Raw genomic sequence first — 27,916 nt, 5'->3', positions numbered from 1 at the left:
TGCTTGTGACAGGTACCACACCTGAGGGAAAGCTGCTCCTGGCTGCCAGCTCCAGCACATCCCAGAGCCCTGCAGGGCACCTTCAGGTCCCTGCCATGATCCTGCTAGTGAATGCCACCTCTTGGAGCTGAGTTTAAGTATTTCCTAGCTGTAATTTAGGTATTTACTGTTCAGGAGTCTCAGAATCCAAGTTGCCATGTAGCTAACCATTGCATTTCACAGCATCACAGGTGCATCTAGAACAGATCTGTATGGCTGTGCCCATAGCTGTTAGAACATCTCATCACACAGATCCTTCTTCCTCAATGCCAGGAGGAGTTTAGTCCCTGCAGGAGGGATCCGCCAGGACCGAGGGAGCACCACGCAGCCCCATGAGGGTGCTGGATGGGGCTGAGCCATCAGTCTCCCAGTGCCATTTTTCCTGGAGTAGCTGGGAAGTGCTGAGCTTTCTGTGGGACCTGCAAACCTGCAGCACCCGTGTACTTCACCCAGCGCTGATGGGGTCATATGGCCAGGCAGCATTTCAGCCACTGCAACAGCCTGTTACGGGATGCCTACAAGAAAAACCAAGCCATGGAGAAGGTCTGACCTCGGGGCTGTTCACTTGGAGCTCCGTTGGCTGGGTGGGCTTTTTTCATCAGGGATCCCCAGTGAGTTGGGGAAGGGCACCCAGTGCTTTGCAGGGAAGGCAGAGGACTGGGACAGGACCTGGCAGCTCTGCATGACGTGATGGGACCAGGTGCTCTGCTCGTGCTGATGGAGCATCCCACTTTGCTGGAGTCACCACGGTGTGCCTGAAAAAGCATGCTCTCCATTTTCTCCTAGCTGGCCCCTGGACCTTGAGAATGAAGGCCCACCACTGGGCAAGCGGCTCCTGGCTAGATTACCAGCTTGCCACTGTGGTAGCAAAAGTTTTTGACTGCAAACACTTGATTCTGCAGTTACCGAGAGAGAAAGAAAGAAAATGCTCCCATGCAGAGCAGTGTTTCGAGGTCAATAGAGAAAACCCTGTGGCCTGAATACCCAATCTGGGGAGATTCGGGAGCCTGGCAGGGATGCTTGGGGTCTGGGTGTCTGCGTTGTCACACTTGTAGCCAGGTTACCATGGCTCATCCACAGTGCATCCACACCCCAGGGGTCTGCTTCTTGCCTGCATTCAGTGGGCTCCGCTATTCCAGCATTGAGAAGGAAAGTTGATTTGCAGAAGAAAAGCGAGTCCTTAGTGGTCCTGTCATGTCAGCACCCCGGGGGTTCACAAAGGACTCAGAGCTCTGCAGCCCCTGGCACAGCCCAGGGACCGGCTGCCTGTGGGCACCCTGCCTGCTGCCCTACCTGGGAAGGGGTGCTGCGCCGAGAGGTGGCCAAGCACCCATCTTGTCCCACTCAGCTGGGCTCGGACACAGCTTGGTCCCCTGGGTGGCCTCTCTGGGGGTCCCACAAAGGGGACCTGAAGCACAGTGGTGAGTGGTGAGGACACAGAAATGGCCACATTGCCTTAAATTCATGGGTTCAGGTAGCATCACCCGGTGCACGGGAGCATCTGAGTGCCTGGTGCTCAGGCAAAGGGAGCACTGGGACCTTGGTGCCTTCAGAGACACAGGTCAAAAGCCACTGAAGCAGCCAGGAGGGACAAAAGGACCCTGCTTTTTGGGGTTTTCTTCCCAAATGCTTGAGCTGAGACCCAGAGCATGGTATCCAGCGGGGATGCTCAGGCTGTGGGTGCTGCTCAGTCTCCACAGGACACCCTGGCTGCCCTGGCTGTCCATCCCGCGGACAAGGACCCTTGCTCAGCTCTCTTCTGGGGCTCCCCTCCGCCAAACCCTGCCTGTGTTTGCAATCGCGGGGCTGCTGCGGGGGGAGGGGAGCTGGGTGCTTCAGCCGTGCCTGCCCACCCTCCTCCCCTCTCCCGGGGGATGAGAACTGAAATAAAAGGTCCATTTCTTTAGAAAGCCAGGCCTGACTATGGGAAGGGTCCCTGTATCCATGCAGCTCTCCCAGCCTCCCGCTCCCCTGTTTAGTAATCTCACTTCTGGGCCTGAATTCATTCAGACGTTGTGAAGGATTAGCTGACCTTTCTTTCAGCGCTTGGTAAGCTGGGGATGTTAAAGCTTCCCAAAAATTAAACTCTCAGGAGGCTGTCTCCGAGGCTGGGAGACTGGAGGGCTGCTCAGCGGCTGTGGCTGCTTCCCCGGCATTCACCCGGAGGCAGGGACAGACCTGGGACTGTCCCTTCATCCCCCCAAAGCACTCAGATCTGTGTACAGCCTTAGCACCCAGCTGCTGCAGGGTGAAACCAGCTGGTTTTCTCTCCTGTGACAGAACTTGGAGGTTTTAACTCTTTGCCATATATGGGTTTCAGTGCCTGCTTTTCCTGGCTTCTTTCTGCCACTGTGAAAGGATGGGATACGGGAAAATATGAGCCTGGGAGCTGAGGTTTGGGGACGCAGTGAAAGCTGTCTGAGAATGGATGGCAGCATCACAGCTAATGGGTGGCACAAGCTAGTAGGGACAAGATGCTCTGGCCTTTGTGAGGGAGTGTTCACTCTGAAACCTAACAATGACTTGCAGCTTGGGTAGCATTTTGCTGCCTTAGGTTTCAAGCTGGGATTGAGCATGAAGTTTTATTTTAAGCTCCAAAGCACAGATGTGAGCGGTGATGGAGTGACATGCAAAGTACTTCCCGCAGGGTTGGAATTGGGCATATGGTGAGTCTATACGCCCCTGTCCAAGGGTATCTGATTCTCTGAGTTGGTCTTTACTGGATGCATGGAGATGCAGGAAAATTCTCTTTCTCCATATTTTTGCTATTCATTTCCCCCTGACAGTGAGTGAATCTCAGAACGATATACCTCGGCACAAGCAGAAAGGGCACCACCAACAAAGCAGCGTTTGTCTTCTGGCAGCCTAGGACACAGAGCTGGCCCCAGACACCAGCAAGGGAGGTGAAATTGCTGCTTCTCCCATTCGAGGACCCTGAGAAAGCAGCTGGAGCCACGGAGGGAGCTGGCAGCAGTGTGGCCTATGCCCCACCATCCTGCAAAATGCTGTGGGCTGCCTTTGGGGGAGCCTTCCTGCTGCAAAGGGGGTGTTAGCAAGGTCGACCCCACACCCCAGCAGTCAGGGCAGCCAAACTCCTGGAGACAGCACCTTCCCCATTTGGTTTCAGACTCTCCCGTTTGGGGTTATGTTGTTGCATCTGGCAGAACAGGAGCGAATTCATCAGTGCGAGCACAGCCCACGTGCAGCCAAGCCTGACCTTCTGCCCAAACCCAGATGGGGAGAACAAATTGCACAGAGGGAGAGCAGGGCTCCATCCAAAGCCCACAGAAATCAGTGGTGAAACTAGAAATTATTTCTCCTCCTCCCACTAGCTTTCTCTCTCCACCTCATTCGAAGGAAGCCGTTTGCATGCAGAAGGAAGCAAACAAACCCAAATGCCGCCGCAGCAGCAGTGCCCGAGCCATGCAGAAGCCTGACTCAGGCAAACCCATCGCTGTTCTCCTCTTCTTTCCATCCACGTAAACTCAGTTGTTTTACAGAAGCTGTGAGGGGGGTGAGGGGATGCCTTTGTTATCCGTTTAAATTGCTTGTTTAAATGGGCAGCCAGCTTCTAACGGGGCTAATTTTATAGGCACCATAACCCGATGTGAGAAGTTTCTTTTACGACTCTCCACTCCCCCTGTCTCAAGCAGGAGCAAGGGCTGCGGCCGAAGCCCCGGGGAGTTTGCACAGATCTGCCAGTTCACTGGCAGAAAAAGGCATTGGTAATTCACAAAAATAAAACTGTCTTATGAGATATAAATTAGATTATTGCACTGGGGAGATGAGCTGCTCTGCTCACCCACGGGGCTGCCGCCGCCGGATAGCATCTGTTGCAATTACAGGTTCTTCCAGCCCCGCTCAGCAGAAATGACCTCCCAAATATTTCAGCAGCAGCTGGAGCATGCACACACTCGGTGTTCCCTCTGCAGCTGAACAGCAAGTGCTTGGTCTGCGCTAGATTGCTAGCTGGTGGCCCCGTCTCCTCTGAGGACTCCGGGGGGGGCCCAGAGTCACCTCGCTGAAGGTAACAGGGACCAGATTGTTACCCTGCGGCAGGCGCTGGAGGCTGAGCTTGTCCCTCTTCACAGGTTTGTACGGTGCAAAGTGCACCCTTGGCACTAGATCAGCAATATTAATTGCCCATGAGAGGAAGCATATAATCAGCCTTCAATGCTGTATAATTACACAGAAATTACCAGAAGAAATTAATTCCAAAAGGTGAACATATGGGCCGCAACGCTGAAGCTGAAGCTGGATTTTGCCTCTGGTTACTGCCACTCATAACTGAGGGCAGAATCTAGGCCAAAAGTGTGTTTCCTAGTTCGTGATTTATTGTACCAAAATGGAGTTGGTAATGAAAACCGTGCTCCACTTAACAAACAGCCAACTTCCAACAAAAATGCCAGCAGGAACTCTTTCTTCTCCTTCTTGCGTTACAGCAGCCCGTCAGCAGAGGATCTACAAGCTTCGCTCTCCTGCCGTGGCCATGGGGAGAGGCACCACCACACCACGAAACCCCAACACTCGCTGCCACCAGGCCCAGCAGACGGGCACCCCGCAATGCCCTGCCAGCCCCCAGCCAGCCCCGGACCCTCCTCTGCCTCTCTCCCATCTCCCCCATCTTCTCACACCTTCCCCCACCTGAGGAGGGCTGAGCCCAAACTGCAGGCTATTTCAGCAAGCAAATAAAACTCAGGCTTTATGACTATGTATTTCGGCACACCGGTCTCGAAAATAGTCCCCACGGGCTGGCTCCATCGTGCCGAACCGGCCCGACTTTGCTGCAACATTGACCCACTCAACCCAAACCATGTGCACCCACTGCAGCACCCAAAGCCGATGGTGTCATATAGGGGGAGAGCTTTGCTCCTTCCTGGCCCGACCTGCTGCTTGCTAGCCTTAAAAATGCCATTTTTTTTTTTCTGCATGCACAAAACAGCGGACATCTCCCCTCTCCTTGCCCAAAGCAGCAGGTGGAGAGAGCCCTGAGGAAGGGCAACGGCGGCCAAGGGACCCTACAGCCCTTCCGACCCCGCCTTGCAAACACGGGGCAACCTGTGGGAAACCGTTGGGAGATGGCTGAGTGCCACGGCTGAGCCCCTTCGCTGCGGACGGGAATTCATTTGCATGCCAAAGTTGTAGTCGGGTGCTTTACAACACAGTGCAAGCATATAAATGTATTTGAATCTTCAATATCGCCCAGCTATCGCCCAGCAGCGCGCTCCCCTTGGAGAAAATCCCTCCGGGGGGGTTGGTGGAAAAGGGTCCCAAAGAAATATACCCGAATGAAACCTTGGGTCCCAAGGGCAGCAAAATGATGGAGAGCTGAAACGCACCAAATTCAGGCACACGGCGTATCTGGCGGCAGCGTTTTCTCAGCCAAAAACATGCGTGCCAGCGACAACAGGAAACTCGCGGGCTGTGTGACAAGTGTTGTGGCCTCTCCTTAGCTCTGTAACTGCCTCGGAGGATCCCGGGTGACCGCAGTCAAGGTCCCATTCAAGCCAGGAAGAGTCGAATCCCGGGGATGTGTGTTAGGCCAGCACTTTCCACTTCTCTTTCAGTTCATGGACACCTATAAATTTTCCAGAGACAGTGGTACAGTACATGCCTCTGCTGCAGCCACTTCCACAGACTCCTTAAAAGTAGTCCAAGACCCTGAGAAATTCATTATATTAAGCAATTAACAGCGATGCGTGTGAGTTCGTGCACCTTCTCGCTGCCAAGGACCAGAGTACGAACTATATCACCCCTCGTCAAGGCAAGTGAGTCAAATTATTGGCAACAAATACATTTATTCCAAATGTTGACCCACTTTGCATCCCTTTATTTGACACAGCTGCTCTAAAAGGGGGGTGGAATAACGGGAAAATAAAGCCTGTGAGTCTTCGTGCCTCCCTGGTTCTCTCAGCAGAGCTGGCTGAATTCCTGTTACTGTCGTTAGTGTTGCGATTGTCGTTGTTATTATTATTGTTATGATTATTGCATTTCATTCTCTTTCGGGTAATGAATAATTTATGACTCCGTCTCGATCCCCTTTCAATGGATTCACTATCCAGGGAGACTTTCTGAATAATTTGGATCATTCGTTTTCAAGTGCATGGGCTGCCGACAAATTGTTCGCTTTTCATCACTGGGGACGTTCATTGGTCACCCAAATCAGGGGATTTCTTTGGTCACCCCAAGCATGTGATGTGCCGTCTGGGGTTTTGTCGGGATTTGTTTTTTTTTTTTTTTTGATTGGGTGAAACTTTGTGGAGACTAACAGCTCGTTTGGGGGGCTGGATTTCTGGAGAAATCACTTTGCCAAATTTTTGTGACTGTTTGGTGGTTTCGCAGAGGCTTGTGAGAAGTAAATGCCATGGAGTATATTAAACACTATTTAATGTTTTAAAGATGTCACTATTTTTGCTGTTTGATTTGATCAAAACTATTATACAGCTGATTATTAAGCTTTTGCTTACTCAGTACTAACTAGAGAAATATTGTGGTATTAGACATGGCTGCTTCTTTGCCTAAAATTCTGGGGGCAAGTGACTTTTCAAAAGGCTTGTATTTGGGGGGTCTTTTTCCCTTAAAATCAAGTGAGTGCCTGTATTAACCTGGCTGTGTCCAGCGGGACTGGTTTCGGGACCCTGCAGTGCCCTGATCCTGCACATCCCACAAAAGCAGCATCCCCCGACCCTGGGCAGACTCGGAGCTCGACAGAGACACATCCCCGGGCACGCACAGAGCGCAGCGACGACCAGCACTGCTCCTCGCTCTGCTGCCGGACACGGGATGGAGGCAGTTGACACATCACCGCTGGTACCCGCAAGTTGTCTGGGAGGTCCCTGCTTGGGTAAATCTCAGCAGATTTGCTGCCAGCTCCATGAAAATCGTTAGGACATGCCACGCTCAGCTGCAGAATGAACTGATAGCAAAGCTGCGTCGGTCCACAGACCCTCCTAACCCTCCCGCTGCTAGCCCGGACCATGTGCCCAAAACTGCCACGGGCTAAATCCAGGTTCACCTGGGAATTAACAGGGCTGTGCTCAGCTCAGACGTTGCCTGCACAGTGTGGTGTGATCGAGACCCCGTAGACGCAGAGCATCCAGCTCCCCGCACCACGACGGCCGCAGAGGACAGCCTCACGGTCCCCAGGGCCCCGAGCAGAGGGGCTCATCCCCTCCACGCCCCGCACCGCCTGCTGCCTGCACTGCCTGCTTAGCCCCGATTTACGAGCAGCGTGTGAAGGACAGACACTGGGCCGCTGGGCTGAACAATGCAGGAATATTAGCCGAGTTACAAAAACAAACAAACCAAACCCCGCCGGGAGCCCGTTTCATTTATCTTCTTTTGTCCAGTTTTGCTTCAGCGTGAAAGTCGCCCTTTCAAGTCCAGCAGTTGTGTTCCAGCCCCGGCGGGTAGCTGATCCAAAGCGTTACACTGAGAGCTTCCCAATGGCATGTTTGCACAGTTCAATTCATTTCTAAATATTCAGTGGAGTTTCCCTCCCTCCTACCCTCCCAGGATTTTTTTGCCCAAGAGCTGAGGGTGTAAAGTACAGGGCCGGGGATACTGGTGCACAGAGCCTTTGTGTGCAAACACAAGCTGCTGTTTGTATTTGCCTTCACACTGTCAGAGCTCAATTGTGTGCGATGCAATACTGGCTACCAGTCTGCTTTCAATATCCGCTCGGCCATCCCCGCTGCCAGAGAGACGCTCCCCCTCCCCGGCCGCTTTGAAGCAAAGTGATTTAATTTCATGAGACTTTCGGTAATCACGTTACAATCTCCAACATTAACCAGAACTGACTCCCTATTGCAAAAGGGCGGGCGGATGAGCGAGTAAACAGCCTGGCTCGGGACAGCCTGCAACGCCAGAGGAAGGCAAAATGCACGACGGCTGCCTGGCTGGTTCTGCGCCGCTTATCAGATGAGGCTGGAAAACAACAGCTTCTTGCCAGCACCAGGAGGGAGCAGACAGCTTTGGCCATCCCAAGGATGTTCTGCGAGCTGCCTTGCTATCCTGTGCACCACGATGGCTCATTTTTAAAACCAGACCTTTTTCTCCTATCTGCAGCTCTGCCCATCATTTACCTTCCTTCTTCCCTGTTCCATTTACAGCATCCTGATACTCCTGTCTCATCCCCCAGGACTGGATTTGCTTCTGGGACAGGCTCCTTCTCGTTATGCATTACTACATGCTGTGGTGGCCGGCGGTCCAGGAAAAGCCAGGGCCTCCCTGAATGGGGAGCGGTGTCTAGGGAAGGTTTAGCATGAAGAAGAGGAGGCTGAGAGCAGGGAGATTCAGGTCTCACCTGCCTGCGCTGTGCCTCCCTCACCCCTCCTCACCTCTCTGCACACATGGCTCAGCTCTTCCCAGAGCATCTCCTGATCAACCACAGATTGTGCACTGGCCCCTGAAGGAAAGTACTTCTGGGGCTGTGAGAGCAAACCAAGGTGCTCCATGGGGCTGCCAGGCACTGGGCAATCCCCAGTGCGCATAAAAACAATCCCTTTTTCCAATCAGATGTGTTGTCATTTCTCTCTCCATCCACTATGGTCTGACTCTCTAAGACTGGACTCTAAATATCCAGATGGCTGTCATTAAGGGGCATTAATTCACCCCATGGAGCTTCCGTGAAAATACTCATACTCTGTCAAAATGAAGCACGAATCCAAATAACCCACGCGGCGCCACAGAGTGCAGCCTGGTTAGGGATCAGGGTGATGGATGGCTCCGAAATACCATGGGGAAGATGACATGGGCATCCATCTTCCCATCCGAATCTGCAAACTTGAAGTACACAGGCGTGTGTAAAGACGGTGATCGGGGATGGAACAGCTGGGCTTCGCCTCGCGCAAGCTGGGAGCTCACAGACCCAGCACGGATATGGCACGCAGCCCGGAGAGTGAGCTGCGCGACGTGGGGACTGCTGAGCCAGCAGCTCTCCGCCTGCACTTCTTCTCTAATCCCCACATGGGGTGGGGGGTTTGGGGGTGGGGGAAGAAATCTCCCCACTTCCTAGCACCCTGAGAAATTGGGGAATGCTATTCCTGCTCCATCACGCCCCATCATCGAATCTGTGTCTGCTTCTCCCCAGTCAGAAAGTGTTTCCCATCCCAGAAGTTCCCCGCAGCAGGTCAAAAATCTGCTGTAAAACAAACCCGCGGGGCCTGGCTGCTCACAGCCTGCATCACTGCCCTGGCTGCTCCTGCCCCTCGCGTTGCTTTTGCCCTTTTCCAGGTGAATTTAGGGGTGCTGGGTGTAGGGTCCTGGCTCTCCACCCTCCTCTCCCCAAACAGGGGAGAGGCAGCAGCTTTGACTCTCAAGCAGGAAAAAATTTGTCTCTGAGACACCCCCAAGTCTGCTCGCCCTCACCTGCGCTGGCGTTCCTGCTCGCCTACCCACACAGTCTTTCCCACTGATCATTTTAGGTGGAAGATGGCAAGTCTCCTGGGCTCATCCTTTACCTTTACCAGCTCCGCCATCCCCAGGGACACATCACAGGAGCGGGGCTGGGGGCTGCAGCTCCCCACACAGCACCCTGGGGCACCCTGCCCCTGTGCCAGGCTCAGCGCAAGGGGGGGTCCCTCTCCAGGTGATACCACAACCTGGGTGACAACAGCCAGTGGGCAAAGCCAGAGGTCCCTGCCAGCCCATCACCTCCCATGAAATAATTTAGAAAGAGCTTGCGCTTCGAGGGGAACGTGGAATGGAGCTTTTTCCTTCCCCAGCCTCCAGTCCTCTGTCAGGGAGGGAGGTGCAGATACAATTTTCAACCCCCCCATCATTTACAAGACACTTTGAAAAAGTCTGGAAGGAAAACTCCTGCCTGCACCCTCCCTGCTTTCACAGCTGTGTGTGGGACATGAAACTCGGCTCTTTCCCTGCCTATCGCTTGCTTTGCTTGCTGCACTCGCTGGTGATGCAGCAGTCACTTTGCACAGGCGACACATGTCGTGAGAGGCAGCAATTCTGTGCCTAGTTTGCGCTGCCGATGCAGCAGTCCCTCCAGTGCCAGCTGAGTCCTTGGGGTGCCCAGCCCCATCCCTGCTGAGCCCTGGGATGAAGCAATCTCTCTGGCCATATCACTCCAGTTGTTTTTAAACTTAGTCTCCACTAAAGCCAGTGCTGCTCAAAATAAATCCATAACTCAAGGTCCCAGCTGAGCTGTATGCCTCCTCCATCCCCAGCCACCTGCTGACATGAGTGCCTGCACTGTCCCAGCTCAGAACCTATTTATTTAGTATCTACCTAAAAAACAACAACATTTTTTCCTCCCACCAGCTAATCCCCTGCCTTCTGATGAGCCTAACACGAACTCCCAGCCAGCGTGTGGCTGAGCCACTTCGTGCTGCTGATCCCTGCTGCAGACCTGGGCTGATCCCGCCTGGGATGGAGCGAGGGCAGCCGAGCCCCCCGCTCCGCTCCCCTCAGCAGCCCCCCCGGCTGCACCAGCACAGAGCAGGAAAAGCCTCCCTGTCTCCTTATCAGTCCCCAGGGCATCCTAATCCCCCTACAAATGAAAGCTATTATACAGATATCTTTTTAAAAGCCTGCCCATCACTTCATCCAGGCAGCCCGGTCCCAGTCATCAGGGATTTTTCGGAGCGTGGCTGGTGGGGGCGAGATGCTGCCACTAGACAGAGCTGGGTTTGCACCAGGTGAGGATCTGGCCCATTTCTTTATGAGCCATGCTTTGATTCCTGCTCAAGTGCAGACCCGTCTCCCCCAAAACGCCGGGCTGCAGAGCCAGGCTGAGCCCCACGGCCGTGCCAGGCTCCCCGGCTCCGCCACGCTACCATGCGGGAAGCAGCGGGGATCTGGCAGGGATGCTCGGGGAGGGGAGCTGGGGTCATGCAAAGGAAATGTCCCCCGCTGACTGCAGCGCAAAGGCCAAACGGCAGCCGCCGCTCCAGAGACACCCTGGGGATGAAGCAGATGTGACTGCTGGGCTCTGCCACTGCCGAAGCCTTTTCCCAGGTCTAAGCTGTCTGCGTGTGCTGATACTGGCAGCAAAACCTCTACCTCCCCTGCTGCTGCCTGAAAAATTGGGGGGACCTTGTTTGGTGCAATCATGAACATGCTGCAAATAAATGATCGGGGTGGGGTTGGGTCTGGGGGCTGCGAAGCCGCCCCCAAATGTTGAGGTCTGAGCCCTGCCACGGCAAGGGTTGGGGTGCCCTGTGCCGCGGGCAGCTGTGTCCGTGTTTTCTAGGAAAGGTAGGATGTGGTATTTGGTGGGTCCTGGGGCTGGTCTGGGTTTATTTCCACTGTTTGACAGCAACACGGGGTGAAATGATGTACAACCTCTGCAATGCTATGAAGGTAACCAGCTGGTTCCTGTTGTCCTGACCCAAGATCTCCTTGGCCCTGCACATCCCCCAAGGCAAAACTGGCTGGTGAAGCAACTTATCACAGCACCCCAAAACCCTCTGGAAGGTCCCCAGGAAAACTCTGCTTGCACAGCCCAACCCTGGCACACAATAGCCCATAATAAGTGCAAAACCCTCCAGAAACATGGTACCAAAAAGCAGGGCATCCCAAAAGGGAGGCAGGAGAGAGCTAGGGCCAAAGAAGGCAGCAACCCTCCATGGTCAGAAAGTCCATCTCCATCCCTGAGGATGAAGGGGAGATATATTTAAAATATATCTCAGCTTCCCCCCTTCATGGGCCAGGTGGGAAAACCAGAATCCCGGGAGTGTTTTTAGGATCCCTAAAGGCAGCGGAGATTCAAGAGCCCTCGCGTGCTTCTCGCTCCATCCTTGGGGAGGCAGCACGTCCCCCCGGGCGGTCACGGGGAGTTTGCAGAAGCGAGGACAGCGTAGGCTGAATAAGGATGACATGTTTTGGCCCAGAAAGAGGAGGGCAGAGATTAGCCGTGGACAAGCTCAAGGGAAGGCAAGTGTCCAACCCAGAGTGCCAAGCCTGGTTTTGTTTTAGCCTTAACTGCGCTTTTTTGTTTGTTTGTTTGTTGGTGTAAAAACCTTTCTGTTGGAAATCAGTTTAACTTTAAGCTTCCTGAGAATAAAAGCCTGTGAGAAAGCTCTGCCCATGCAAGGCCCGCTTAGGAGGCTACAATGGGAGTCTCAGCAGCTTATGGGCCCATATTTCTATGGCTACAGCACCCATCTGCTCAGCAATACAGTGTTACCCACAGCTCGTGCAATTCCCCATGCAGAAAAACCCACCGGGAGCTGAACCAGGGCTGGGGTGCAAAGGACCTCTGGCTCTGTAGATGGCACATGGTGCCACGAGAAGCCCAGCCCGCACAGGGTCTGTTCCAGTTGCCACTGGTGGTATGCCACTGGTGCCATGTCGCTGGTGAAGCTGCCCCAGTTGCAGGGTTTCTCTAGGCACAAGGATGCCGTGATACTGCTTCACACCTTTCTTACCCCAAGTTCAAAGCGTTTTGCACAGCCCCCCTTCACTCTCTATAAATGGGGAAATTGAGGCACAGGGGAACAAGACAAGTCTGGATATGAGAAATTTTTACTATTTTTAATATCCTCAGAAGGTAATGGGTAGTATCAGCACGCAGCGTCTCCAAAATCCACCTGCCAGCCTTGCCTGGCTGGCTCAAACCAGGAACATAGCCGTGCTGTGCTGCCCAGACCCAGGCGGCAGCAGCCATCTCAGGCAGGTGGAGGTGCTACACCCTGGGGATCCTGCAGTGGCACCCTGGGGATCCTATATGGTCACCTTGGAAATTCTGCTCAGAGCCTCTTTGGTCGGATAAGAAATGTCGCTGCTTTACAAGGAGAGAAAGGATGCTTGTGACCTTCCCCATCCCTCTGGAAGAGACAAGCAGAGTAAACGCCAGGGACTCTCAGGCCCCCCTTTTCCTCACAGAGGGATTTACAAAGCCACTGAAGTCCTCTGCCTGACTCTCATCCCACCATGGTGCCAGGAACCGAAGGGGAAGAGGGTGAAACGGATGTGCCCCTGCCCCACCAGGTCTCTGCCAGCTCTGCTGGTCTTACCCCCCACTCCACTTCCCACTCTGCTGCAGGCAGAGCCCTCTCTTCCTCTGTCCCCCTCTGAGATGGACCATTTGCAAAGCCCTGCATCACCACAGGAGAGGAGAAGACAGAAAGGAAATAGACTCATAAAGTCATTAAGGTTGGAAAAGACCTCTAAGATCATCAACTCCAACCACCAACCCAACACCCCCAGGCCTTCTAAACCATGCCCTGAAGTGCCACGTCTGCACGTTTTTTGAACCCCACCTCCCTGGGCAGCCTGTGCCAGGGCCTGACCACTCTCGCAGGGAAGACATTTCCCCTCATCTCCAACCTAAACCTCCCCTGACGCAGCTTGAGGCCGTTCCCTCCCATCCTGTCACTGGTGCCTTGGGAGCAGAGACCAACCCCCCCCTCACTCCAGCCCCTCTCAGGCAGCTGCAGAGAGCGAGAAGGGCTCCCCTCAGCCCCCTCTTCTCCAGGCTAAACCCCCCCAGCTCCCCCAGCCGCCCCCCAGCACACTTGTGCTCCAGACCCTGCCCCAGCCCCGCTGCCCTTCTCTGGACACGCTCCAGCCGCTCAAGGCCCTTCTTGTCCCGAGGGGCCCAAACCTGAGCCCAGCATTCGAGGTGGGGCCTCCCCAGGGCCGAGCACAGGGGCCCCATCCCTGCCCGGCTCCTGCTGGCCACACCAGTGCTGAAACAAGCCCAGGGGCTGGTGGCCTCCTTGGCCACCTGGGCACACCGCTGGCTCATGACATCTCCCACAAGCCCAGTCCTTCCTGCCCTGATGGGTCTCAACCACTGTGAACCATTGTCACCCATGGGTGGCCCCAGGACTTTCTCCCCTGCGTGCTCCCGGGGTGCCTCGACCCTACAGCAGGCATCGGGGGTTGCTCGCCCAGCCGAGCGGTGGCTGCAGGCACGCTCCGGTGGATCCAAAGCCATCGGTCACCACCAGCTTGACTCCTTGTCCCATTTGGAGGCCAAAGGGAATGGGAAGGAATCGTCTCACACCCCACTGTGATGACCCTGGGGAAAACGATTACAGATGGGATCAGAACCATGAAGGCTATTTAAGTGGAGATAATTAATGCAGGCTAAAGAAAAGGGATCACCTAAATTTAATAAGGGACACCAGGAACTCCCTGAAAGGAAACCCTACAGTCCTGTCATCCCTCTGCAGGACCAGAGTGAGAAAAACTCACTGCTGTGGAAGGATTTGATGAGGATGGAGGGGAGCCCACCAGCTGTTTTAGTAAGCACTGTCCTGCAAATAGCTCCCCGGGCCACCACTGAGATGATAAAGCCCCAGTTTTGTCTGGAAGGAAGTTTTTCATTGGGAGCCTTTGGCAGGCTGTTCTCTAGTAGTTCCTGGTCCCCTCCTTGTTTGAGATGAAGTTTGGTTTTAGCTGGAGGAGAGGCTTGCTTGCAAATTGCTCTGACATGAGACACATCCCAGCCTGGGGACCTTAATGCAGCGCATACCGTGGAGCAGAGCCTGACACCAGGCTCCGTGTGCGGCTTGTGCCAAATCCCGTATCTGAAAACACAATATGTTTCCTTTCCCTCATTGCAATCGCACTTGTTATTGTTAAACACTCTCTAGGCATTGCATAGGGCCAAAATGCGAGAGGCGCCCAGCACCTGCAAACACCACTGACGTCAGGCCCGTGCAGGTGCCGGGTGCATCTCCCGGCCCCGCGGGGGAAAGGGCTGCGAAGCACCAGAGCCGGCACTGGGAACGGGATCCGGAGGTCGTTCTCAAAGCGCCTGTCAGCGAGCTGCAGCCTGGGCTTGTCTAGTAGCACTTTCTCCAGCCAAGGCAAATGCGAAGGTATATTATGCAAACAGAAGGGCGTTTCAAAAGCGGCGATTGTCCGTGTTCATTTCCAGCACTCAAACTAACACCACTGTTGGTGAGAAACTGTGAAATGGTGTCGATTGCATTTTACTGACGTCTCTAAATCTGGTCGAAGCCCCTGCCTGCGTTTTCATGCATCCACACAAGCTCACCAACACTTGAGCTCTAACGGTATTTTAGTTCAGGCCTTTTCCAGCTGCAGTCTTCTCTCACAGGGGAGCTGGAAGCTTCATCAGGACAAACTGGATTGGAGACGTGGGGCTTGGGCTGGACTGAGGCTGAGCGAATGGAGCCGGCCTGACGATGCTGGAGAGAGGGAGGATGGAGAACAGACCTCCAAGCTTGTCTCCAAGCTGTGTCCTCCCTGGAGCATGTTAGCTCCCAGGCACCCGGCCAAAGCCCGGCTGTAAGGCCAAGCCCTATGTGGATGAGTTATTTGCCAGGTAAAGCTGATGGGAACCTGAGACTCTGAAAAGTTCTGCTGGCCGGGCTTCTCCTGCAGGAGCAGGTCCCTGGAGAACATCTCCTTGGGACAGGCTCCGTGCGGTGCCTCGGCTTTCGCAGGCAGCAAGAAGTGATAAAGAAAAATTAGATCTGGCTGGCAAAAAAACGTTCCCGTGGGAAATTTTGACTTTTTGTCAGAAACTCCAGCGCATTTCTTTTTCAGCCCCAAATAAGCATGAATAGGAACAAAGATTTGGTTTTGGCAGGGGGAATGGGCTTACCAAAGAAAACACCCAAATTTTTAAGCAGAGCAGACACATTCTATCATTTTTCTCCTTGGTTGAAAAAAAAATACACACAAAAAAAACCCCAAAACAAAAAAAAATTCCAGAAAAAAGAGCGAAATTAGGGAAAGAAATTGTAATCAGTGCTCACGCCACTGCCTGGGGCAAATTCAGCTGATTTGGCTAATTCACCCACCCCCTCACCACCACTGCTGAGGAGGGTCTGGCCTCCTCTGGCTTCTCTCTCAAGCGGTTGAAGGTCCCCCCAGCGCCGACTCACCGCTCATCCCCGGCCTCTGCCCGGCGAAGGCTGGCTCAGCAGCCCTCGGGTGACCGCAAAGCCTGACTTTCTCTCTGGATTTAGGAGGGAAACCAGGGTGGGCCGATGGTCATGAGCAAGTGGGTGGGAGCTGAATGGGGTTATTGTGATCTTTATCTAGGGGGATTATTCCAGGCGGTGTGGGCTTGGCAGGGCCGTTGTTTGGTCCCCGTTGGTTTTGCAGACTGGTAGGTACAGCCCCAGGGAACGTGCAGCAGGGGAAGGGGAAAGTTATTTTATGGTAGCTTCATCCCTGCAAAACATTCACTTCCCAGCAAAGTTGGCGGAAAAGGAAAAAAACTAAGTGATTTTCATTTGCAGAAGTCTGACACGTCTAGGACCGTGCATGGTCTGAAATGCAAAGCCTGACACGTAAGTCACACATTTTACTGGAAACTGGGAAATTTTTTCCTTTTTATTGGAAGTAAATTGGAAAGGAGAAGGGTGGTAGGCGCACGGGGCCAGCATAATAACTTAACAGAAGCATTTTCAGGAGAACTTCGGGACCCTGCAGAGTAGACCAAGGATCCCAGAGCACCCCGAGATCTCACCGAATTTTATGGCATCGCCGATAGCGGTAACTCTTGTTCTGCAGGCAGGGAACTCGTCCCTGCTTGTGAGAGGGGACTGAGGCCTGGGGGGAGCTGAGCCCCTCCTGCTCCCCTGGACCTGCTGCTGAGGAAGAGGAGGTCTCATTTCTCAATCCCTCTCTTAATTATTTCCCACCTTGGGACGGCGGTGAGAAATAATCAGGACGTGAAGCCCCATCCCGGGCGCTGCCGGGCAGAGGGACCCCGCCGGGACGGGAGCAGAGCAAACCCGGAGATACACCCCGGCACATCCGAGCGGCACCGCCCGCCTTCCCCGCCGGGAAGCAGCATCTCCCCGCCGCTTCCCGCCGCTTCCCGCCGCTTCCCACCGCCTCGGGGCCGGGGCCGCGCCCGCCCCGCTCCGCCCCACCGGGAGCCGCAGCCCGGCGGGGAGCGGGTGCTCCGGGCCGGGGCAGAGCATCGCCCCGCCGGGCAGGCACCGCCGCCCTCTCCCGGCACCCCCTCCACCTTGCCCCGGCGCCGGTGCCCCGGTGCCACCGGGCTGCAGGACCGGGACCCCCCCCGCCGCCTCCCCGCCAGATAACCCAGGCTTGGCCGCGCCTCGGTGTTGAAGGCGCCGGCGAAGAAACTGCGCTCTCTGCAAGGGACACATCTGATTGTGATTTGGGGGGGCGGGGAGGGGGACGTGAGAGAAAGGAGGAGAAGGAAAAAAAGGAAAAAAGAGAAAACAAAACGCCCAACGCCGGCTGCTCGGCGAGGGTTTTTTTCCTACCGTCGGAGCTGCAAATATTTTGGAAGACGGGGCCGTGTTTTCCGTCTAAACAAGGCGGCGGCGGCGGAGCCGGGGGGAACCGGGGCGGGGGTTCGCGGCGAGCCCGGGGCGCCCCCCAGACCCGAAGCTGGGTCACCCCCAGCCAGCGGCACACGGCTGGCCCCAGGGGCTGGCCCCGGCCCCCGAAACCGCGGCGAGGCGGGGACCGGCGGGGATTCCGCGAGGGGAAGATGCGGGGGAGCCGCCGGCGGGATGTGCAAGAGGAGCACCCCAAACCCCCCACCCCGGGCAGAGGCGAGGGACGCCCCGTCCCCCTTCGGGCCAGCCCGGATGCCCGGGCTCACTTACAGCCAGGTCGGCGCCGGTTTCTCGGCCGAGACGGGGCGAACCGGCAGCTCCCCGGGTCTCATTTGGCCTTGGGGCTCCTTCAAGTCCCCGCCGCCCCCCGGGGCCGCCCGCACCCCCTGAAGGTGCAGCAACGGGAGCCGCAGGCTTTGCCCTCCCCAGCGCCCGGCCGCCTTCTCCCCCCGGACAGGGCCGGGGCCCGTCCCCGTCCCGTCCGGGCACGGAGCCTCTCAGGCGAGCTGGAGGCTTTGCGGCGGGGCTTTGAGCCGGTGTCCCAGGGAAGGAGCAGGGCTGCCGGCGAGCTCCGGCCTCCCCGGATCGGACCCCGCTCCGTGCGCTGCGGGACTCCCGGCCGGGAGCTGCCGGGGACGGGAGACCCTTCCCAGCTAGCCAGGGCTCCTCCGGACACGAACTGTGTTTTCCCGGTCTCCCGAGTGTCCCTTATCCCCTCCCCTGAGCTCCTTGGTGTCCCCAGCCCCGCGCTTCCGAGTATCCCGCTGTCCCTGCTCGGCGCTCCAGAGTCCCCCGCTGTCCGTCTCATGCGCTCCCGGCTGCCCCCCGTGTCCCCTGCCTCGCTCTCCCCGGTGCCCCCGGTATCCCCCCGTCCCACGCCTCCGGGTGCCTCGGTGTCCCCTGCCTCGCTCTCCCGGGTGCTCCCGGTGTCCCCTGCCTCGCTCTCCCTGGTGCCTCGGTGTCCCCTGCCTCGCTCTCCCTGGTGCCTCGGTGTCCCCTGCCTCGCTCTCCCTGGTGCCTCGGTGTCCCCTACCTCGCTCTCCCGGGTGCTCCCGGTGCACCCCGCCTTGCTCTCCCGGGTGCTCCCGGTGCACCCCCCCTTGCTCTCCCGGGAGCCTCCGGTATCCCCGTCCCCGGGACGCCTCCGGGGCTCTCGGTGTCCCCAAATTCCTGTGCTTCGCCGTCCCCTGAACGGTGGTCCCCAGTTCCCCGTGTCCCCTGCTCTGCACCTCGGGGTCCCTCGGTGTTGTCACCAGTGCGCTGCCGGGTGCCTCAGTGTCCCCTGCGCTCCCGAGCACCTTCACATCCCCTTCTTCGCGCTGCCGGGTCCCTCGGCGTCCCCTCTTTTGCCCTACGCTCCCGGGTACCTCAACGTCCTCCCCTCGTCCTGCTCTCCATCTCCCTACGTGTTCCTGTCCCGCTCCCCGTGTCCCTGGATGTTCCCGCACCGCTCGCCGTGTCCCTGGATGTCCCCCTGCCTTTCGCTCCCCGTCCCCCGCCAGGTCCTCCTCTCTCTCCTCCTTCTCCCTGCCCTTCGGGGACCTCAGCGACCTCTCCCCGTCCTTCCCCCCGAGTCTGCCGGCGCGGCCGCGCCCGCGGCGTGGCACTCACCCACGCACTCGTTGGCCTCCCGGGCCGTCGCTCGCTGCCAGGGCCGGTCGTAGTGGAAGGGCTTGCAGCGGTCGCACTCGGGGCCGGCCGTGTTGTGCTTGCAGTCGCACACCAAGCTGTCGTCGCGGTCACGAACGCAGCGCGACGCGTGGCCGTTGCACTTGCATCGCCCGCCGACCTGCAAGTCGGAGACGGCGTAGAAGTAGGAATCGCGGGCCAGCTCGGAGTCATCCTCGCTCTCGTCGCCGAAGGTGTGGAGGCGGCTGAAGGTCACCCTGATGTCGGTGGCCGTCACCCAGTCCTGCAGCACGGGCGAGTTGTCGAAGTCGTGGGCGGTGGGGCGGCCGTCCAGGGTGCTGAAGGCGATGAGGCCGCCGGAGAGGGGCCGCACGTCGGTGTGCGAGTCGGTGCACACCGCCTCCTGCTCGTTCTGCTTCGTGATGGCGGCGCGGCTCGGCTTGTTGTACATCTTGCGGCACTGCGTGGAGTAGAACTGGAAGGGCACCCAGGTCTTGCCGTAGTCCATGGACTTGTGGATGGCCATGGACTCGGGGCGCGGCGAGCAGAACTGCAGGCTGACGTAGGTCACCTCGAATTTCTTGCCCAGGGAGAGGGTGAGGGTAACGTTATGGGGGTACTGGACGTAGCTGTCGGACTGCCAGCAGGTCAGGTTGTGCGGGTTGTTGAGGTCGGTGAGGAAGGAGGGCGGGTGGGCGCGCTTGGGGTCGGAGGCGTTGCAGAGGTGGCAGGAGCGGACCTGCTCCTCGCCCTTCTCCGTCACCACGCAGTACCGCGACGGCGGCTTCCCGCAGGTGCTCGACACCTTCACCTCCTTCCCGAAGGCCGAGTTGACGAAATCGGGGATGCAGCGGCGGGGCGAGCCGTGCTCGTCGTAGCAGGGGTCGGGCTGAGCCGTCTGCACGGCGAACATGCCCACGCCGTGGAACCCGCCGCGCAGGGGCTGCGCCAGCCACGCCGCCGCCAGCAGCAGGGCCAGCGGCGCCTCCGCGCCCCTCCGCGCCATCCTGCGCGACCTCCGCGGGGCGTGGGGCCAGGAGGGAGGGGAGCCGCCGCTTTAGCCCGCAGCTCCGCGGGGCGACTTGGCCGACGGAGGCGGTGGGGCGGCTCAGGGAGCCCGGAGCATCGCCCGCCCCGCGGCCAGCCCCGCGGAGAAAGGGGAGACCGCGGCGGCGGCGGCACCACAAAAGTGCGGCTGGCGGCGGGGCTGGGTCCCGCCTGCCTCCCGCCCCGGCTCTCGCACGGAGAATGACTGGCGGTCCCAGCCCCCGCCGCGTTTGAGGTCATGCTAAAGGAGTGACATCGCGCTCAAGGAACAGAACAACGACATCCACTGGCGGCTCAGCCAGAGACACGCACAGGCCTCGGGGAGTGGGGGGGGGATGGGAAAGGGACGGAGCCCGCCCCGACGCCGCGGTGATGGCCGTCAGCGCCGCCGCGGGCCTTCCGAGCCGCCCCAAGGAGCCGGGGAAGGGCCCTCCTTCTCCCCCCCTATTTCCCCCACCCGCCCCGCTGTGCTCCCCGCGGAGCTGGGGGCGGCCAGGGCTGCCGACCTGCGCCCCATCAGCCTGGGATGCTCCGTGAGAGTGGGGCGGGGAGGGGGGGAAGCGGCCGGGAGGAGTCCCGTGTCCCGTCCCCCCACCCCCGGGTACCTGTGGGGACGACGAGAGGGACAGGATCTGGCCCTCTCCCAGCTGGCCGCTGCTGGCCTCCCCTTCTCCACCAGGCCAGATAGGGCCTGACCCCCAGCCGGGCTGGGAGGGGGGCCCGAGGCAGAGCCACCTGCCGGTGCAGGAACCCGGGGCCCACCTGGGCACCGGCCCGCTCCGAGGGGGCTCCCGGCGGGTCTCGGCCCGCAGCCTTCACCGCTGGGGGAGAAAACGCAATGCCGGCGGAGTTTAAGTGGGGGAAATCTCGAGTCCTTGGGCACGACACGGGAACTAAGGGCCGCCGGCAGGTTGTTTTAGGAGGCCGATCCCGGGGAAGGGGCGGTTTCCCCGGCACAGCCCCGGGGACAGCCGGGCACAGGGGATGCGCGGTGCATCCCCCCGCTCCCCCTGTCCCCTTAAAGCGAGGAAGGGGTTAAACGGCGGCACTTGTCCCTGCCCCAGCCCCGGGGTCCCCTTCCCGTTCCCCCGGCGACCTCCGGTGCCTGGCGGCCCCCCCCCCCCACGACAGCCACCTCCCCCAGGGACCCGCGGCGGCTCGGTTCGTCCCTCCGGGATCGCAGCAGAGGACACGCCGCCGTCCTCCTCCCCGGCCCCGGGGGCCGGTACCGACCCCCCGGAGAGACGGTCCTGGGAGGGGGCGGAGGGCTTCCCCTCCGGCGGCTCCCGGCCGCCCTGCTTGCCCCCCCCTTCCCTCCCTCCTTGATTAAAAGGGCACTTTTATTTTTCCAACGGAGGTGCCCTCTCCCGCAGCGCTGCCCACGCCCTGTCACTCAAGCGGCCGGGCCCTGGCACGGCGGCCCGGTCCCCTCCCGACGGGGCGGCCCGAGGGGACGGGGGCTGCCGGGGGGGGGCAGCGGCGAGCCCCGAGCCGGCCTCCGCCCCCTCCCCTCCGCCCGCCCCTCTCCCCGCTTTGAATTCCTTGCCACCGAGCTGAATAAAAGTGGTTGTTGTAAATTGAATTAGTGCCTGATTAATCTGCTCCCGGGCCTGCTAGCCCAGCGGGGCGTCTTTGGCAATGCAACCGCCTTCCCTGCAGGGCAGCGGGGCTCCGCAGCCTCCCTGCCCCCATCGCTCCCTCCGGACCCCCTCCCAACAACCCCCCCCCCCCAAACCCCGCCGCGATTTGTTAACTCTTCCCCGGGAAACAGCCCCTCCGTCCTGCTCCCGACGCCCAGCTTTGCCGGAGGAAGAGGAGGGGGTGTGCATGGGGATGCGGTCGGCCCGGGGCTGGGGTGGGGGGTGTCCCGGTCCGGCTGGTCCCACCCGAGGTGCCCGGGGACGCAGCCCGGCACATGCGGGTCACACACACGCGCGGTCTCGGTGCATACCAGCGCCGGAGGGATCCTTCTCCCCGCTTTCGCACCCCTCCTTGCAGGATTGAGGGGAGCCGGCGATCCCGTCCGGCTCCGGGGGGGCCCTAAGGATAGCGGAGGGGAATTCAGACCAAACTGTCCCGGGCAGTGGGGGTCGGGCCGGGTAGCGGCTGCGGGAGACCCCCGGGGACACACGTCGCCCAGGCGGGCTCTCCCCGGCTGGGCCACTGACCCACCCGGGATTGGGGGACATGGGGGCTGTGGCCCCCCGAGCCTGCCCAGGTGTCACCCGCCGGAGGGTCCACCGCAGAGGTCCGCTTTGCCCAGGCAGGCGCCCCAAATCCGGATCCGTGAACCGCTCCCCGCTCCCCCCCACCGGGGTGCCTGCTACGACCATCCCCTCTCGTCGGGTCTGAGCCCCGGCTCTGCCCGCCCGGTGCTTCTCCGGCCACGCGTGTCCGACACACAGCCCTTCCCCCGCGGCGGTCCCGTCCTCCCGTGTCCGGGCCGTGCGGGGTCGCCCGGTGCCGCCGTGTGCGGGGCTCCTGTGCCCGGGGGGGGACACCTGGGGTCCGCCTCGGAGCGAAGCAGGTGCCGCTGCAGGGACCGGCGTTACTCACGGGGGGAGATGCGGGTTTGGATCCGGCTACCCCCGACCCCGCGCAGGGCAGGGCTGAAATTTCAGCCTTTTTTTTTTTTTAATTCGGGAGGTTTTTTAAAGCCCCCCGCCGCCCCCCCCCCCCCGGGCCTCTCCAGCCCACGCTGGTCTTTACCGTCTTGCAGTAAAATATGGCGGGGTCGGGGGGGTGTCTAAGGAAGCCTGACCACGCTAAACTCCCCCGCAAAGCTGAGGTGCTGCTTAATCCCATTAGCAGGGTGTTAACTTAACGACCACCGGGCGCTGCCGAGCGGGAGGACGGCGCTGCCCGGCGGCCGGGGCGCTTCTCGCTGGGTTTATTCCGTGTTTCCCAACCCCCGGGGTTTGTAATGGCTCTTGCGGTCATTAACGTGATTTACTGAGGCTTTCCTCTAATTACCTCGCCCTCGAGCTATTAAATGCATGTAAGCAGCTCGGCGGGGACCGAGCCGCAGCTCCCCGAGGCCCGGGCCCGAGTCTGTCCCCCCCACCCAGGCGGGGGGTCCTGGGGCGGTCCCGGGGGGGCTGCTCGGGGTACGTGGCCGTGCCCCCACCCCGGTTCCCTCCCCACTTGGGATTTGATTTTCCTATCATAAAGCAGCAGCTACCCCCGGCCCTGCCGCGGCTCGGGGGGGGACGACGGATCCTTGCGGGCCCAGCCCCGGTGCGACCTCGCCGCGCTCTCGCTCCCACCGGGGCCGGAGCATCCCCGGTGTCTCCGATACCGTGAGCGGGGTCGGCCGAGTGCGGGGCGGCCCTTTTCCCCCGCGTTTGGCCGGGGAAAAGTCCCGAGGAAGAAGAGAGGAGAAGGGCTTTATTTCAGCCCCACCGCGGGCAGCCGGGAAAGGCGGCCCCGGCGCTCAGAGCCTGTTTTAAAAGTCAAATCGCTTCGGGTGCCGGAGCTCGTCCACCTCCCCGGGAACAATGCGCTGCCCCGGGCCCACCTCCCCCTGCCCGTCGCCCGGCCGGGAGTTTTGGAGAAGTGCGGGAGAAAAACCCAACCAGATCTTCCCCTCTTCAAATATCTGGGGGCCGTCCCCCCGGCGGGGACCGGGAGCGGCTGGAAAAGCAGAGAAGACCCGGGTTGAAATAATCAGGAGCGATTTATTCCCCCGGAGTGACAGTTCTTTTGAGCTGTTGCCGAATGGCAGTTTCTGTCTTTCTGAAAGCTTTTCTTCCAGATTCTGTTCAGATTAGGCTGGGGAGATGAATGAGGCCATTATCCAGCCCAGTAGCTATTCTGAAATGCCAAATTAATTACCAAGGGCTAAATCAAGGCGATGGGGGCCGGAGGGAAGCGGGGGGGGCGGCGGTTTGAGGTGTGAAAATATCTCCGTGATCTTTGAAACCCGGACCCAAGCGCGCCCCCCCCCCCACACTCCGCAGGTGCGGGGGGGCGCAACGGAGCGGGCGGGGGCGGACGAGGAGACCCCGCGGGGTCCCGCTCCCCCGGCCCCGGCGGCTGCCGCCTCTCCTGCCTCCGGCGCGGCAACGATGCTCACGGCTCCGGCCGGACCCCGCCGGGCCCCCCCCGGCCGGGGCTCGCCGCTACCTGCCCTCCAGCCCTGGGGCGGAGGTGGGGAGCTGCCCCGCTCCCCCCGGCCGGGGTCCCCCCCCCCGCCTCCTGCTGTGCTTTGCCAGCAGCTGGGCCGCCACCGAGGGACCCCGGGGCATTTCACCATCCCCCGAGCTCCAAAAAGCCGTCTGCGGGGGTGCAAAGAGTGATCAACGGGTCGGTTCTTGCGGGCCGGCGGGGAGAGGGGGAAGGAGGAGGGAGAGGGAGTGTGTGCGTTTGTGTGCAGGGATGCTGTTCTTGATGCACATGCCTGAACCTGCACGATGCTTGATGAATGTACATGTGCAACGGGCCTGGTGTACATGAACCTGCCATGGGTCGCATTGCCTGGCTCGGAAGGTTGCAAAAACCCGCTGGGGAAAGGGAAGAGAGGGGAAAAGACTAGCTGGTCCCTCCCCGCGCTGTGCAGGGACCTGGGGAGCTGAGCGATTTTACTCCAACATGTGGGGTAAGGCGCTGGGGGGCAGGGCTGGCTCCCCAGGATGTCCCAAGGCAAGAAGGGACTGCTGGCTCTTCCTGGGCTGACATCCTCTGCCAGCAGAGATCACAACAGTTGCACATGACACTTAATCCTCCACCCAGATGTTTGTTGGCTCCCAGCAGGCAGTTATTGTTGATATTGTTGCTCTAATATTTACGCTTTTCTCCCAAGCAAGTGTAATTTGCGCATAAACCCCTGATCGCTTTGTAGATCCCTGGCCTGTAATCCAGTTTTCTCTTCAGTTACCGGGAAAGCACACCTCTAGCTCCTCCCATTTAAGCCAAAAAATTGATCACATTTTATGAAAAAAAAAAAAATGGTTTAGGGAATGGTGGGTAGACCCTGACTATTGTTTTTTTTGGGGGGGAGAGGTGGGCATGTGGCTGATGCTAAATCTTCCGCAGCAAACGCACATGGCCGGTGACATCCCGGTTCAGCTTGCTGAAACCGCGGGCAGAGCTGCTGGCAGCAGTGCGAGCAGAGCTAGGCGAGACTTTTCCTTACACTAGACAGCCCTTGCAAACGAGGACTAAGCAACGAGGAGATTTCCCAGGGGCTGAGAAGTGGGCTGTAGAAGGAATCAAGCCTTTAATGTAAATTGGCCGGGGCTGGCAAAGACCACTGAACACTGGGCTATTCAGCATCTCTGTGAACCTCTAATGATCAACTCGGTTTTCAATTATACACCCAGAACTGCCACCAAGTGAGATAAGCCTTTGGAATACTATATTTTTCTCTTGCAACATGTTTTCTTCATGGCAGGCAGACTAGAAAGCTCTGTGTGTAATATTTGATTTATTTTGAGCAGACCAGGCTGACGCGCAGCAGCCCGGCGAGCTCCTGGCCATGCCAAACGGGTACCCAAACGGCTCTCGCACTCCTGGGGACGCGCAGGTGGCTCAGGGAGCGACAGCAGCACAGGGACCAAATCTAGCCAAGAAAACAGAGGCACTTCTTGATGGTAAAATATCTAAACCCCGTGATTTATTTGTGTGCTTCTCTGCAGAAACAATGCTTTGTTTTGGATAGGTGCAGACGTAGCAGAACAAAAAATAATGCAGCTTAGCCCGGAAAATGCTGCCATAATCTGTACATCAGATGTTCCGCCGAGGTACCATCAGGGTGAAAAGGTGGATGTTACATGGCATTCCCAGACACATGCACAGACCCCCCAGGCTTTGGTTGCTCATGCGCCCCAGGGAAGGCTACCCTACATTTTCAAGATATTTCCAATGTAAAATTACTTTTCTGAGCAATATGTTACAGGGAGCGGGACACGAGGAGCACAGTCACCTTATAACAATGTTCTAAGCTCAATGGGAAAAAAATGCCAGGAGTGAGTTGGGAGCTCTGTCTGCTGGGAATGCCGTGGCACAGCTGAAGAAACCTCACCTCAATGAATTGATGCAGGCCTGGCAGGACCACCTGCACCGACGGCGGGGATAAACCCTGCGCGCTTCTGGGCACTGGTGGCATAAGCCCAGTTTCATGAATCTGGAGGACTCTGCTGCCAGGCTGAGATATGGGAGGTGTGGGGTGAAGAAAACAGGTTTTGATCTGGGGGAGGCAGATTCTTGTACAAACTTTGCTGGGGATCTGTGTGGGGAGGAGGGGATAGGGACATGCGATTTACTCAGTAAAATGTTTCATCCAGAGAGACTTCTGCTGAGTTTGCACGGCTTTGGGAAGGCACGGTCCAGTAATCTGTAGGACAAAAATGGGCAGTTTATTCTGCATATCTTTAGCGGTGCAGCAGAAGCCATTCTGCAGACCTTATTTTTAGACGATCAAAGCATCCACCTGGATCTCAGGGGACCTGGGAGCAAGTCCACCCTTTGCAAATGTCTTTTTGCTGGTTTTAGGACTATTCTCTTTATGTCAAATATTTGTGGCCCTGACTTACAGAGGGAAGCCAGAGCAGTTCACAAATCCCCGCTGTCCCTGGTCTCTGGAGAAAGACCTCTCCAAGGACCCCAGGGTCTGCACCCACCTATGAGACCACCCAGCCTAGCCCCCATCCCCTGCCTTAAGGCTGTCTGGGACTCAGCGTAAGCATCCCTGCCCTGCACGTACCCAGCTCTGCCCGCACACTGCGTTCCACGCAGGGCTTAGTGCCTCCACCCCAGCTGCCCACGGAAGGGGGCTTTGGGGCTCTCTGACTTTCCCACCTGGGTTGTTTGGAGGCAACCCAGGCTTGGTGGACTCAAAGCGCTTTCACAACAGCTGCTGACCCTGGCCCTCCCTCAGGCAGAGGGATGCACCACGCCCCAGCACCGGCTGCCCTGCGGTGACCGCTGCCTTCCTGCACCGAGGAAGACCCTGGCAGGGGTCCTGCTCCTGCCTGTCCCCGTTCCTGTTTACGGGCAATTGGCAGCAAACGGAGCAGAAGGGAAGAAACTCAGGGTGGGATCCTTGGGTGCAATCTGACCTCCACAGACATCAATCGTCCTCAACATCTCTTTTTTTTTTTTTTAATTACTTCTACTTTTACTTGCAAGTGCTGTGGCTCTGCAGGGAGCAAAGAAAAGTTTCTTTGCTTCCTGCAGAGAAGGAGCAAAGCTGAGCCGAGGGCTGAGCGGGGCTTCCCTGCCTGACCGGTGCTCCCTGATGCGGCAGCTCGAAGGAGTCTTGGGCTGTTTTGGGAGGAAAACAGCCTTGATTCAGAAGCATCTGCCCCTGGGCCCTGTTTGGATGGGAAAACAGCCCCAAAATCCCTACCTCTTGAGTTTAGATCAGTGTTACTCAGAGAAAATGGATCCTTTTTCTCTCTGCTTTGACTAGTTTTAGCAAAATCTGAGCAGCAACTCAAACACAAGCATTCTGGTGCCAGGGGAACCCAGATGGAGAGAGAAACTGGTCCGTGTTATGGCAGTGGCCAAACACTGCCCAGGGCAAAGAGAGAGCAGCCAGGACAGTGAAACCATTGCCTTGCTAGCGGCAGGGACATTGCGGTGAGCAATGTGCGGTGAGCAATGTACGGTGAGCAATGCCCCTTTAAAATAGCTAACCTCTCTTGAAAATAACTAACTGGAGCAGAGGCAGCTCCTCACCTATGTTACAACAACATTTGTGGGGCACAATGAACACTCTTGACATCAGCCCAGTGGGAGTTTCTTTGGCTCTGGCATAAGAAAATGCCCCACGTAAAGACTTTCTACCGTTAAGAGAACCCGAGATCATAATTTTATATGGGACCTGTGAAAGGCCGGGGAGCTGAAATGCTGATCATGTGACTGAGAATTTTCCTCCCCGCTGATTCAGAACAGAGCCATGAAAAGGAATTTGATCTTCTTAAGCTGGTGTTAAG

At 58.1% G+C, this 27,916-nt stretch overlaps 1 protein-coding gene across 1 annotated transcript in view; it reads right to left on the bottom strand.

Moving 5' to 3' along the window:
• The window catches only part of NTN1 (netrin 1), a 103,957-nt gene extending 83,889 nt beyond the window's left edge, over window positions 1–20,068 (bottom strand). The window contains exon 1 of the mRNA XM_075111263.1: window positions 18,915–20,068. Coding sequence (XP_074967364.1) covers window positions 18,915–19,938 — 1,024 coding nt within the window. The 5' untranslated portion in view covers window positions 19,939–20,068. The remainder of the gene's footprint in view (window positions 1–18,914) is intronic.
• Window positions 20,069–27,916: the final 7,848 nt, after the last annotated feature.

Source organism: Phalacrocorax aristotelis, chromosome 16 (assembly GCF_949628215.1).
Source record: "Phalacrocorax aristotelis chromosome 16, bGulAri2.1, whole genome shotgun sequence".
NCBI classification, from domain to species: Eukaryota; Metazoa; Chordata; class Aves; order Suliformes; family Phalacrocoracidae; genus Phalacrocorax; species Phalacrocorax aristotelis.
This window is presented reverse-complemented; position numbering and strand designations above follow the sequence as displayed.